Source organism: Neomonachus schauinslandi, chromosome 1, assembly GCF_002201575.2.
Source record: "Neomonachus schauinslandi chromosome 1, ASM220157v2, whole genome shotgun sequence".
NCBI classification, from domain to species: Eukaryota; Metazoa; Chordata; class Mammalia; order Carnivora; family Phocidae; genus Neomonachus; species Neomonachus schauinslandi.
The window spans coordinates 147513573-147527531 of record NC_058403.1 but is presented as its reverse complement, the minus strand read 5'-3'; the positions used below and the strand labels follow the sequence as shown (position 1 = coordinate 147527531).

The following is a 13959-nucleotide window of genomic DNA, read 5'->3' as shown; positions in this document are numbered from 1 at the left end:
CTGGTCTGGCTCCAGGCTACCCAGCAGGCCAAGTGATGAACTGGGATTGGAAACCGTCTTTTCTCAGTTTGGGCCAGGGTTCTTTCTATTTATCTCCCTGGTCCTGGAAGTAGGTGATGATGCATAAGGCTGGATGGAAGAGACCTGGCTGGCTGAGAGGCTGGATTCTTTTGGGAAGGGGAATCTGCTGGTGGGACTGCATAATGGAGGGTCTCAAATTTGATGCAGTAGGCACTGGGCAACCATTGTAGGTTTGGGGGCAGATAGAAAGGGGTTTCAGGGAGAGGACGTTGGCAGTGTGTGCTGGCTGGTGTGATCAGTGAGGAGGCTGGCCCAGACACATGGTAAGGTTGGTGGGCAGCTCTTGTTCTGTCAGATCAAAACAGCACCCACCCCTCCAGCTTCTTGGAAATATGTCTTCCTGCACCTCTAACCATGAGATTGGAATGGAAGCTGCCATCTTATCTAGACTCCCCCCTTGGATATAACCTGGTCCAGGGATGGACATCTGATCCAAACACAGCCAATGAGAGCCCTTCCCTGGGAATTTTAACCTTGAGGCCAGAGAAGGATGGGTTTCAGTCCCTCACTATTGGCTAAGCTGTGTCTGGAAGCTCTGTCACCCCTCAGAGATTTGAGAGCCAGAGAGAGGAAATTCTAGCTGGACTCAAGCCCTAGTTTCTACTTTGAGGGAGGGCTTGGCCACCCTCTTGTTCATGCCACCATGTGAACAATACTTCCCACCTCCTCTTTAGCTAAGCTAGTCTGAGTTGAATTTTTATCATTTGTAAACAAAAAGTCCTGACATTTGCAGTTAGAGACGTGCCTCCCCTTTATCATTCAAATCTTGGCAGAATTCTCAAAAATGCTTTAGGGTTGTTTTGGAGCATTCAGTTCATCATTTCTTGCATGTAAGAAACAAAAGAGTCTGTCCTCATTATTCAGTGTCAAGCTCAGGAACTCCAGGCTCTCTGTGGGAATAAAGCTTTGGGTATCCCTTCAGAGAATGATGGACCCATCTCCATCACTGGTGTGGTGAGTAAAATTGCTGCTCAGAATGCTTTCCCGCCTGCTCGTTTGCGATTCAGTCGGGGAGAAACTGACGTGTCCAGGACGACCACACAGGACAGCCAGACATTTCCTATACAAGTGGTAAAGGTATCTTCTGAACTTCTCTCCAGCAAATGCGTATATAAAGGGATTGAGGCAACAGTGGATAAACGCAATTGTCTCGGTCACACTGAGGGCCAACCTCAGATCCCTCTTCATGTCACAACTGGGAAAGAAGTCATAGAGATTAAGTGTCTCTAAGAAAATCATGATGTTGTAGGGTGTCCAGAAGAGGAAAAACATGATGACCACCAGAAAGATCAGTTTAATGGCTTTGGCTTTCTTGTGGTTCTTACAGGAAAACAGTGTCTGCATGATTCTGATGTAACAGTAACTCATAATGAGCAGGGGGAGCAGGAAGCCAAGCAAATTTGCTTCCACGTTGCGGAGCACAGGCCAGAGTTCCTGCAGGACCTCAGGGTAGTCACCGAGGCATTCATTTTCTTTTTGTTTTGTGAACATGAACTGAGGTGCTGCCACCAAGATGGCTGCCGCCCAGACACCTAGGCTGATGGTGACGCCATGCTGCACAGTCCGGTTGTGCATGGAGTTGGCTGCCAGGACAATGGCCAGGTACCTATCAATGCTGATGACAGTGATGAAGAATATGCCTCCAAAAAAGCCGATGAAGAAGAAGGCGGTGGTGAGTTTGCACACAGCATTGTGAAGGCCTTGTTCACTTATCAGGTAGTGAGTCCAGAAGGGTAAGGTGGTTACAAAGAGCAGATCAGACAAGGCCAGATTCAGGAGGTAAATGTCGGTGATACTCTTGGGCTTCCGGCTGTTGGTGAGGGCAAACACCACCAGCAAATTTCCCAGCAGGCCAAAGGCAAAGACAAGGGAGTAGAGTATGGACAGGAAGACGGTCCCAAAGGCCACGATGTCCCCCATATCACAGGCTTCAGCAGACTCATCATACTCAAAGTATTCTAAAATTGATTCAGGGGAGTGGGTGGGCATGGTGAGGGCCTGGATCAGGAAGGAAAACAAGTAACAGCATTAGTTCTCAGAGAAACAAAGTTGGGATTGTATCTGGCCCCATACATAAGCAAGGCTGGAAGGAACAAATATTGGTTGGGTGCCTAACCAATACACTTCCCAATGTCACGCACTTCATCTTGTTTAATCTCCACAATAGACTCTTGATGGAGGCTATAACAGATTCCTCTGACAGAAGAGGAAACCAGGTCTCTGAGAGGTTCAGAGATTTGCCCAGAGCTACACAGTGAATGGCTCAGCTAGCATTTGAATCTAGACCTTTTGAAGCTTGAGACAGATCTTTTCTTTGATTTTCAAACATGTATCCAAAAGGTTGACCAGTGTGTGGATAGTGGGAGAGAGGACTATGGGTGTGGAGAAGAGGGGGTGGGATGGTAGGGGGGTGCAGCCATAATTCACATGTCTAGTCCAAACTTAGCTGAAGCAATTCTCCAACTCCTTCCTTATTCCCACCTCCTTTACCCTCTGGATCCCAGTTTCTCCTGCAGGAGGCTGAGACTGAAGAGAGAGGTCTCAGACACTCTTCAGACACACAGAGCCCTGAGCAGACCTGTACCCAGAAGTCCCTCATCTTTGTTTTTGAGAACCCTTTCTCTTTTTCTTGGAACCAACAGGTCCTTCTCTTCCTTAAGGGATAAGACACAGAGTCATACACTCTAAAGTGACCACCTTGTCTCGGTTTGCCCAAGACTTTCTGGTTTTAGCACCAAAAGTTGGAAACCCCTCAGTTCTAAGTAGACAGCCATGGATGGCCATCCCACAAATCCAAGTGAAGAGAGAGGAGTGTTGCCATTGCCATCATAGGGCCTCTGCTGTTATGAAAGGACTGATTGATTCTGTATGGGGGATCATGCTCAGTTAGCCTGCTGTACTGGGTCCAGGTGGCTAATTTATCCCATAATTACCAGCGCTGCACTCACTGTGGCCTGGCGATTCATAAGAATTTTGTTTCTTCGGAACAAAAATTGAAAGACAAGACATTTCTGCACAGGTAGAGAAGTAACACTTGTCCCCTTCTCCCTTGACCTCCCCAGCCAGGACTCGCTTGTCACTGCAGAGACTACAAGGGCAACCCTTTCACTCTGGCCCGCTGGGGCCTCCTCCTCTTCCTTGTGATGCCACGGACAGGCCCCCGAGAACCCCCAAGTATGTTCAGAGCACACCTCCTGGTTGTTGCTGCCTCCCTCCCACCACAACTAAAAACAAAGCACACACCTCTTTAACCAAGGGAGTTTTCACACCTCACTGCATCCTTTTCATTCTGGTTTTACCAAGACTGTGTCTCTGCCAAGGTGAGGGCCCACCCTTCCAGCCAGGGCTTTGCTTCTCCCTTCTCAGCCTCTGCTTTGTGTTCTGGCCCATCTCTGCATCTTCCCCAAATTCTTCCAGCATGAAGTTGGTTAAGCCTCTCTGACCTGGGCATCTCAGGCTGGGATGGAGTGCCCAACCCCCAGGGAGAGGGTATGCTTTCTTTGTTTTAAGCCGCACCCCCCCTTTCCTCAGAGATGAACCTCTGCTTGTGACCCTAATCAATAATATTTAGTTTAACCACATAAAATGGCTGATGTGCTATCCCTTTTGAGCTACACAAGTGTCAGTTTCAAATGGTTCAAGCTGAGATATGGGGAGACGGGGACATTCCTACTCCATGCATGTGGCTTATGGTAGCAGCCCATCTTCCCAGATGCGCAGTTGTGTGAGAGTGGAAATAGTCAAGACCTCAGTGATCATAAGTTAGGGAACCTGAGCTACCACCCTCTTCCTTCTGCATTTTCCCCCAGTGAAAGGAGCTGACACAGTTGGCCTTGAGAGGAGGTCAAGGGCAAGGAAGATTGCGTGGTATCTCTTCATACCTGTGCTCAGTCCTGTGGCCCAGGAACTTTGTGCTGGTGCATTGGCTTGATTTTGCCAAAGCTGCATGATGTAGGTTTAATTTCCACTCCTGGCACTGTGCCTTATACACAGGGACCTCCTCTAAATCTTCCAGCAGGTGTCCCTGGGTCACCGAGGAGGGAGAACAGGGAGGTGGGCAGACTCGGGCTGTCCCGTGGCTGAATCTCATGTCTGTTTCTCTGGCCAAGTGACCCTGGGTGAACTTGGAACCTCTGAGTCTGACATTCCTCATCTGCAAGACTGAGACTCATTCTCATGTCTGCCCACAGTGCTGTTCTGAGGACAGCACCTGGCACGGTGTGTTGCACACAGCAGGCACTTAATAAATGCTTTTGGTGAGGAAGCAGAAACATTTCAGACCTTTGCAATCATCCAGTTTGCCTGTGAACTCTTGTGTTGTTCACTCCCACCCGAGGTATTGGTCTGTAAAGTTGGTTTTATTTTTTTCCCTGAAATAAAAAATATTTTCTTTTCAGGTTTTTTTTTGGTGGGGGGAGGAGGGGGGGATGTAAGGGAGTAAAATGCATACCTTTACTGAGTTTTTACTCAGCTGTCAGGCTCATTGCTAAACACTTATCACCTATTTTGGGAAAAACATTCATGAATTGCCTTGAAGTTTTAAAAATAAAAATAAAAATATAATATGAGTTACATGAAAAATTAAAATAAATAAGTAAGTAAATAGTCTAATATGATAACCAGCACATAGTACATGCTCAAGAAATGGTGGCCAACACATAACAGGATACTTCTCTCTGCTTCATGGGCAAGTAGATGCACTCAGAGAGGGTGAGTAACTTGCTCAAGGCAACACAGCTGGCATGTGGCAGGGCTACTGTTTGGGCCCATGTGTGGCCAGGCTGTCTGCCCTGCCCAAGACTGGGAGTTCCTGAGAGAGGAACAGGGTCTCCTTCAGCTCTGCAGACCAGTGTTCAACAGAGGGAGAGCCTGGCCCCAAGCCAATGCCACAGGAATACTTGCAGGAGGATAAATATTGTCTCCTAGACTTTCATTCCAAATTGCTCTGTGGAAGGAATAGTGACAGTGGCCTTTCGATTGTCCGGTTCCCAGAGGTGCCCATAGGGCACCCGGATGTCCTTCCTGATCCCGGGCCAGGGGCCCTTGCTTGAACTCTGGATGCTCAGTGGATGCCTAGCGTGTTGAATGAAGGAATGAATGAGTGAGCGAATGAACGAATGGAGGGCATACAGAAACAGAAGTGCCGCTTTGGCCACCCTTGGAGAGCCCTTGGAGACAAGCCCAGACCCACCAGCTCTCCAGGCTCAGAAATCACAGCTGCCTGCGGCCGCAGACTCTTCTGTGCTGGTGTCAGGGCCCAGCCCTGCCTCACTGCGGCGCAGCTCGGGGTGGCCCAGGTTTCTATGCAATCTGAGCCCGCGGGCCAGTCTGAACCCAGCTTTGCTGGCTGAGAAGCCCAGAGCATGCGAGGGCACCATTTACATCAGAAACCTGACAGCCAGGAAGGACGTCACTGAATTAGGCCGCTGAACTTGACAGCCTGATCAAAGGAGGGACCTTTTTAGGAACGGTGGGTCTGAGCTCGATGGTCCTCTTATTATTTCTAGGTCCTCTGAGATGTCCCACGATTGGGAGACAAGCCTAACAATGGGGCCTCCTGGCAGCAGATGGGAGCAGGGCCAGTCCTTGAGGGCGGTCTTCCGGGCAGGCTGAAGGGCCACCAGGGATCTGATTGGCTGGACACCGGCTTTCCTGGCCCCTGAGGACAGCGGGAACCAAGCGCAGGAATCCGAGGAGATAAGCCTTCTTTGCAGGGCCTCCTCGGCTGAGTCTCATACAGATGGGGATTCCAGAGGAGAGATGCATGCCGGATGAGCTGAGGGCTGTGGCAAGAACAGAAACCGCTCCAGGCTGTTCTCAGTTCTCCTCAGCCTCTTGTCCCCTCAGTCAAGGTTTACCAAATGCTGTTGAACTGCAAGAGTTTGAGCTGAGCCCAGAAGCAGAGCTTTGAGTGCACATGGGTTGCGTACTCCAGTAGAAACAAACCTGCTCGATCAACTCACTCGCTCGCCTCCCATCTCCGATCCTGCTCTGCTTCCTCCGGCCCACTTCCTTTTCTCAGTCCTGCTCATTTATATTTCAACTTTTTGGGGGTCATCATTTACCCATTGTTTCCAATCAGCTTCCCTGTTCTCTACTTCCCTTTTCATTTAAACGGCCCGGGGCCACTTTCCTATTCTGTCCCACATCCTTTTTGGGCTGCTTCCCCCATCTTTGGCTTCACATCCTGCTTATTGTCTGCTAGACCCAGTGTGTCCTTTTTTGTTTTCTCTTGGTTTGTTTTTCCCTCTTTGCTCTCTGCTTATGGCTTTTTAGACCCCTGAGTGAAGACCGGGTTTGAGGTTCTGTTGGTTTCTAATGCCAAGAAAAGTGTGGTTGAATGCTTTTCCTTTGCAAAGGTAATTAGAGGATGGTAAAGATTGCTTGAGCCCTGACCCCAACGTTCTGCATGGGGGTGCCACCATGCTGAAAATGTCCCAGAGCCTGAAGCTGTCCTCGGAAAGCCCAGTGTGGAAGGAGAGGAAGCTATCATTCTCGGGTGCCCCCTGAGCGCCCCGCTCCATACACAAGACCCTATTTCATTCCTTTGACAACCCCCCATGAGAATGGTTGTCCTTCCTGTACGACTGAACCAACAGCAGCTCTGAGAGATCCGGGAAACTCGTCCAAGGAGCAACAGAGCCAGGATTTCAGCCCACATGAGCCTCTCCACAGAACCACGCTCCCTGCACGGCACCAGGCTCTCCCTCTTGGAGCAGAAGTCTGCACCTTATCGCACACCACTTCTCTAGATCTAGAACTGAGAAATAGCAGACTCAGCACCCCCTGGAAAGAATATGACCCACGATGCCAGCCTGAACACTTGTCCTGCATTTTTCCCCTCTGGACTCAGAACCCACAAGGCTGACCCTGAGGGGAAAGGTAGGAAGTCGGGAGATGAAGGTGTGGGGGGGATATTCACCCCTCCAGCCACCACTAGGGGGTCCTCACTACCAGACCCCCGGAATCTAGCTCTCATCAATGCTGGTGAAGAAATTTGGAATCCTTTTCTCTGGAGAAGAAGAGGCTGAAGGCTGTAGGGTCGGCTTATTTCCTGCCTTCAAATATATGGTGATGCAGTACCCTTCTCATGATGAGTACGGAGAAAAGTACGCAATTGTTGAGTCACTGTATGGTACACCTGAAATTCATATAACACTGTATGGTAACCATACTGGAATTAAAATAAAAAGTTAACAAAAAACAGGGTGATGCTCTTCTGAGTCGTGTGCTTCACAGAGACCCACACATCCCACAGACGGCTGGGAGACCCTGGGCAGCTCACTCTGGCTCTGCCTCAGTTTCCTCATATGTGAAATGAAAGCATCAGACCGGACAGACCCTAAGGGCCTGGCCAGCTCTGGCACACTTAAGTTTCCAACAAGAACCAAACTCAAGCACAACATGAGTCCTGAGTCAGGGAGAGCATGGCCTAGTGTCAAGAGAAGTGGCTGCTCATGAACATGAATCTTCTGGGCTCACAGCCTGCCAGCATCCAGGTGGGGTTCTGTTTGGAGACAGAGAGCTGGGTCAGTTGACTGTGGTCCTAACAAGTCTTGGGCTTCACTTTGCCCTGGATAGGAGGCTTTTGGGTCTGGGCCCAAGCCTACACCCCCAGCTGTTTGGGCGCCGGAGTCTTACCAGGTCCTGATGGTTTTCCCATTTACAGGGACAGCTAACTTTCTGAGACACCCTGTGGGATGCAGGGAGAGGTGAGGATGTGAAGGCAAAAGAGGGGCAGATGGAGGGGACCCGAACTGCACGCAGAGGAGCTCTAAGGGCACATTTTACACCTTGTAGCCCCTACCCTGTGCAGGTGACCCGAGTGGCCCTCTCTACGTCAGCAAGCAGCCCACCTGAAACAACACAGCCTCACCCAACCACCAGCATTTGGACCGGCCACACGGACGCCCCTCCAAGACCAGCAGCGGGAGAAAACAACCCTGAGGCTGCTCGGTGAGCCGCCCTTTCACCGAAGCCGCCGTGGTCCTGGTTTGACGCGTCTCCCTCTCGTTTCCTCTTCCAAGTACACTATGCCATTTTCTTATCTCCGCCGCACTGTGAGGCTCTGAAAGGAAATGCTTTAGGACTTTTGTCTAGTAACTGAGGAAGAGGTGGATTTTAAATTAATTATTAACTAAGCCAATATCTGTTATGTATATTAACCATATGCTTGTGTAAGGACAAAAAAAATTGTGCGTAAGAGGTTTACTTCTCCCCCTTGAAAGTAAGGGATGAGATTCTCCTTTGCCTCCTCCTTCCTAGGATGCTTGCTTTAGAAAACTTGTCACTGGAAGTACATTCTCCTCTCTGAAATGTAGGTATGTGTCCTTTTGAAAATGTGATCACCTCTTTTGTCAGCTTTATGACCCAGGAATCTTTCTCAAGGACCTGGGGGCCTTCTCTTTGAAAAGTAAACATCAAGAATCAGCGCCCTTGGGGCACCTGGGTGGCTCAGTCGGTTACGCATCTGCCTTCAGCTCAGGTCATGATCCTGGGGCCCTGGGATTGAGCCCCATGTCAGGCTCCCTGATCAGCGGGGAGTCTGCCTCTCCCTCTCCCTCTCCCACTCCCCCTCCTTGCGTTCTCTCTCTCTCTCAAATAAATAAAATCCAAAAAAAAAAAAAAGAATTAGTGCCCCTGTCACCCAGTTTCTGTGGAAGAGTAGGTGGGTGCCTTGCTCCAAGTTACAAAAATACTTCCCGTCATAAAGATATGAGTCTATTTCTTCTCAGGATGAAGCCAATCAGCTAACACAGATGGTCACCCCAGTTACCATGGTAAAGTTAGGATGTGTGTGACTGTTGAGTTCTCTCGAGTGAGGACTAGGTATGTGTCTCTCACGTTAGGGACTGTATCTGCTTGGCTGTGTAAAGAGGTAGGATTTTTTCCCCCCATCTCTGCAATCTCTTAGCAGATTGCCCGAGATGGGCATCACATTCTGGTTTCATGCCTAGTTAATAATAAAGGTGTCTTCTTTCTCTATTATCTCTGTGAGAGGTTTTTCTGGGTTGGAGATCTTATTTTTAATTTTATTTCCGCAACACTAGGCTCTGTGCTCCATTTGGTGGAGGTAAAAATGGCTAAGATACAGTCTTTAAGTTGCTGTTAATGTTCAGTAACAGAATATAAGAAAAGTTAGGGGAAACCCAAGGATTGGATCATTTAAGCTGAGTCTTAAAGCTGGGGGTTTCTTCCAGGTAGACAAATGTGGAGGTGGGAAGTGGGGGTGGGGGTATTGAAGCCAAAGGCACTGGAGGGTCTGAGCACAGGGATGTTTTCCAGGGTCAAGACTCCGCAGAGGGGGTGTGAGGGAATATACTAGAAACAGATGGAAGTGAGGATGGTGGGGTTAGAAGGGGCCGGCATGCTCCTGGAGCCTTCATGGAAGTCGAGTTTAGTCTGTGTGGAGGGTTCAGGAAAAGATGCAGAGAGAGCAAGGGCCGAGAAGACAGAAGAGAGGTGAACAGAGGGTCCTCAAATTCCATGCTAAGGAACTGTAGGAGAATTATAAGACTTTGAAAGAGAGGGGTAATTCCTGGGTGCCCTAGCTAGCACACCCTTCTGGGCTACCTCCCCCTTTCATTTTCTGGCCTATATACAGCTCTGTAAGTTCAGGATACTGATAGCAATGCAATAATCTTGTTTGCAGAAATAGAAACTGTGTCTGGTGGAGACGTGCTTGATAACCGCCCTTGTGGTTAGGGACCAATTTTGCATGTATCTGTATGTTCTCCCAGTGTTTCTGGAAGTAACTCATCCACGCTACTGCGGTGGCTGGTGTCTGCTCATTGCCATCGCTGAACAGATGGGCACCGTGTGAGCGTTCCACGGTGATCTCTTCCACTGTTGATGCACACCTGGGTGGCTTTCGGCCCGGGGCCACTGTGGACAACACCGTCACGAACAGTGTGTGTGTGCATTTACATCTCCCACAGCATGGATGCATTTTAAAAATGCAGACCCAAAAGCAGACCTACTGTGTGAATGCATGCCTATGAAGGTCAAAAACCGGCAACGATGATGCATATTATTTGGGGACGCATATCTAAGGGGTAGAACTCTAAGGATGAGTAAGGAAGCAGTGACTTCTGGGAGGGCGGGGTGGCAGTCAGGAAGGGACATAAGGGAGGCTGCTGGGGGCCGGCCTGGGTTTCTCCTGCTGTCTGGCTGGTGGTTGGGTGGCAGGTTGATTTATAAGTTGTTAATCTGCCCACTGTTCTTTGAGTGTGCCATATTTCACAATGAACATAGGTTTAAGGAAAGGGATAAAGAGGGCCTGCAAAATTTCTTTTTTGATATTTAAAGAGGGGTGCCTGGGTGGCTCAGTCAGTTGATTTTGGCTCAGGTCATGATCTCGGGGTCGTGAGATCGAGCCCCACGTCAGGCTCTGCACTCAGTGCGGAGTCTGCTTGAGATTCTCTCTCTCTCTCAAATAAATAATAAATAAATAAAATCTTAAAAAATATATAAAAATCTATATATAATATATTATTATATAATATATAATATAAAAAATATATTTATAGAGATGTGATATAGGTTTTCTTCCCTACAAAGATGCATAACCCCAAAGAGTTGCTCTTTGGCCAGATCAGAAGAGGGGGTAGTTGAAGCCCGATTGGGGCAGCCCCCGGGGCAGCCGGTGCATTCTGAGCCCCCACGGCGGGCGCGCAGCATCAGGACTCAGCTGGAAGCCCCAGCTTTGGTGCTCCTGGGCAGGGTGGGTGAGGCCAACCCTTGAAACCCCTGGATTGTGCCTCTGGGACTTGGAGCCAGTGCCCGGAAAAGCCAGCAGAGACCGGGCCTGTGCGCCCCCTCCTCGTCCCTGGGACCCGCTGTGGGACCGCAAGGGTTGCTGTCCCTGTCCAGCTCAGCCGCTGTGGGTGCTGACTCTGGCCCTTTCCGAGGGGGAATTTGTGCACCTGAGTGAAACAGGGGTAGCCGAGGACTCTGTTCTGGGTCAGAGGTCTGGCCAGGGAGGGGAGGGGGTAGCTGAATGTCCCAGACCCTGAGAAGGAGGGTCTTTGAGGCCAGGGTCTCTGGAGTGGGACCATACCTGATATTGCTGCCCTTCCACAGCCCGGCCACGGTGGAAGGGGGTGGGTGGGGAATGGAAGATGGTTTTGACTTGGGTGGGCTCTGGCAGACCCCTTCTCCCTGCCCCTCCCAACCTCATTTGAACATGGTTAGTGGTTTTAAGGTGCACAAACCTTCCGATCTTCAGCTTCCCACAATGACAACACATATTGTTTATTAAGCACCAAACATGGCCAGACAGTGCGGTCAGAACTTTATCTACCTTGCCCGTAATTCTCACAGATATTCAACCTATACCCATCACTCGGCTTCAGCGATGATCTACTCATGGCTAGTATTTATTTTACAGCAGGACCTGAGGCGTAGCAAGGTCAAGTGCAGAGCCAAGCCTTCATTCCAAAGCCAAGCTCCCTCTCCCACCCACTGTGAAGCGGAGACAGTGACCCTCGTGGAGCCTGGCTTAGGGTACGGTCAGCATGTGGCTGACACACAGTCCCGGCTCCCTTCTGGGGGGTGTGGGCAAGAGCCACATCCTGCCCTGCATCCCTGTGTGAAAATGAAGCCAAGCCAAGAGGCAGGCAAAGGTTGTAAATCCGAACCAGCTCGCATGCACACGGACACACACACACACACACACACACACACCCACACGCAGTGGTGCCCAGCGGCCGCCTACCTCCTCTCGTAGAACCCAGTCCCCTCCAGGCACCCCTGGGCATGGGATGACCTGCCCCTGAGCAGACCCTGGAAGCTCCGCAGAAGCTTCACCAGGAAGCTAACTTCCTTCCTTCCTTCAGATTTTATTTATTTATTTGAAAGAGGGAAGAGAGAGAGCACGCTGAGTAGGGGCAGGAACAGAGGGGGAGGGAGAGGGACAATCAGACTGTACTGAGCGTGGAGCCCGCCACGGGGCTGGATCTCACGACCCTGAGATCATGACCTGGGCCCAAACCAAGAGGCTCAACCGACTGAGCCACCCGGGGGGCCCCGCCAGGAAGCTTTCTTGTATGCTTCTCACACAATCCAGTCTTCTTTTCTCCTTTAGGTTCAACTTTTTTCTACCTTGAGTTATCTATCTAAAGTATTTGAAAAAGAAAATGAGCTTTTTTGGGGGAGGGGAAATCCTAAAACTCCCTGGCTTTTCTCTGAGCTCAGCTGAGAACCTACAGAGCAGAGACTGTGGAATCTGTCAGGCTGAGATGGCCAGATAAAGGTCAAGCAAGGAGAAATGAGAGGCCCGGTCAGTCCTTGCCTGGGTCCTCCATGTAGTTCCTCCTCTCATGCATCCACGCGTGTGTCCTCTCTGAATTCCTGAGACTGTTTTCCCATGACACAAACCTTCTGAGCCCGTGTCCTCACAATGATTATAACAGCATATATTAATAGTGGACATCGAATTTATGTTGGCAATTTATTCATTAAAATAGTTGTCATTGTAAATGCAATAGGTGCTCTTTGTAACAAATGTAGGTGGCACCAAAAAAGCATGGAAAGAAAAGGAAAAACAACATAGAAGCGAACGATCTACCATCCAACTTCCCAGAATCAACCACAGCTAGCTTTCTGCCTTTTCCCGTGCAATCACTCTGCGTGTTTTTATATTTATATTAAGTGTAGTTATATTTACATTTAAGATGCAAGTGTTATATTAAACCATTTTTATTATAAAATTTTCAAACATAAATAAAAGCAGAGAGCACCACCAGGCGCGCACCACATAGCTTCAATTAGCAACTAATGGTCACGATTTCATCTATTCCCCACTCTGTGTCTTACTAGATTATTTCAAAATAAATCCAGGTGTCATACCATTTCACCCATAAACAGGTAAGTATGAGTCTCCAAAAGAATAAGAACTCTTTTTAAACAAAATAGTAACTTTGATACTATTTCTCACTTTAAGAAGTTACTAAATCCTCACGGTCATCCAGATGCACTTTCAAATGATGATTCTTTCAGGTAATACCTACCCATGAACATTCTCCATGCCCCTAACATGTAATTACTGTTGCTTCTAATCGTATCCCATGTCGAGTGCATCAAAGATGGTCTAATCACCCACCGCCCGGCACCCCTCAAGCCCCTTGGACATTAGGCTGCAACAGCTTTGGGAAAACGGTCTCTCTTGTTAGCGTGGAAAGCAAACCAGCATCTGCATCCACCATGACCTCTGACCATGGTGCCCCGCCCCGCAAGCCCACAGGTGCTGGCAAGTTCCCTGCTCCTACCTGGGCCGGGCCTGGGAAGGAAACCTCCGGACGTGACAATCAGCCACCCTGTCCCACTGTCTCTGTCTCTGTCACAGAGTATTTCCCTCTCCCTCCCTCTGAGAGCATCTTTATTTGCCAAGTTAGCCAATAGTAGTGGGTTTCCTGTGAGGTCGACTATCTTTAGATGTTGGCGCAGTCAAGCACAGAAGCTCCAGGCTGGAGGCAATCGGATGGCAGGAGGGTTTGAATGCACAAACCTGGAGGACAGAGCCAGGGTGGGGGTAGGGGGTGTGGGTCTGCCCCCCACAGCTTGGAGGAAGTGAGGATGTGGAGGCTGTGTTTTTGCCCCCTTCGGGGGAGGCCAGGGAACAGTGCAGTTCTCAGGAACCACTAACGCCCACTGAACCTCAGTTTTCCTGCCTGTAAAAAGGGGCCCACAGCACTCACCGGGCTGCATTGGCGTGCAGATGAGATGAACTACAGCTTCTCTCTTCAAAGGACAGTCCCAGGTACTGGGAGCTTACTATAAATGCAGCCCCTGGGGCTCCGCCACTGAACGAGACTCTGCATTTTGATGAAATTCTTAGGAGATTGATCAGTACATGGATTTTGAGATGCGTTGGCACAA

The 13959-nt window shown here is 49.5% G+C and overlaps 1 protein-coding gene across 1 annotated transcript; it reads right to left on the bottom strand.

The window, feature by feature from the left end:
- Positions 1-895: 895 nt before the first annotated feature.
- CX3CR1 (C-X3-C motif chemokine receptor 1) lies at positions 896-13433 on the bottom strand. The gene is made up of 2 exons (XM_021705857.1): positions 13350-13433; positions 896-2079 (listed from the first exon to the last, which is right to left on the bottom strand). The coding sequence occupies exon 2, from the start codon at positions 2068-2070 to the stop codon at positions 1000-1002; it is 1071 nt and encodes a 356-aa protein (XP_021561532.1). The 5' UTR covers positions 2071-2079; positions 13350-13433; the 3' UTR covers positions 896-999.
- Between the last annotated feature and the right edge of the window lie 526 nt (positions 13434-13959).

Coding starts and splice junctions, on each gene's coding strand:
- CX3CR1 (XM_021705857.1), bottom strand. CDS start 2,070: ATGCCCACCCACTCCCCTGAATCAATTTTAGAATACTTTGAGTATGAT.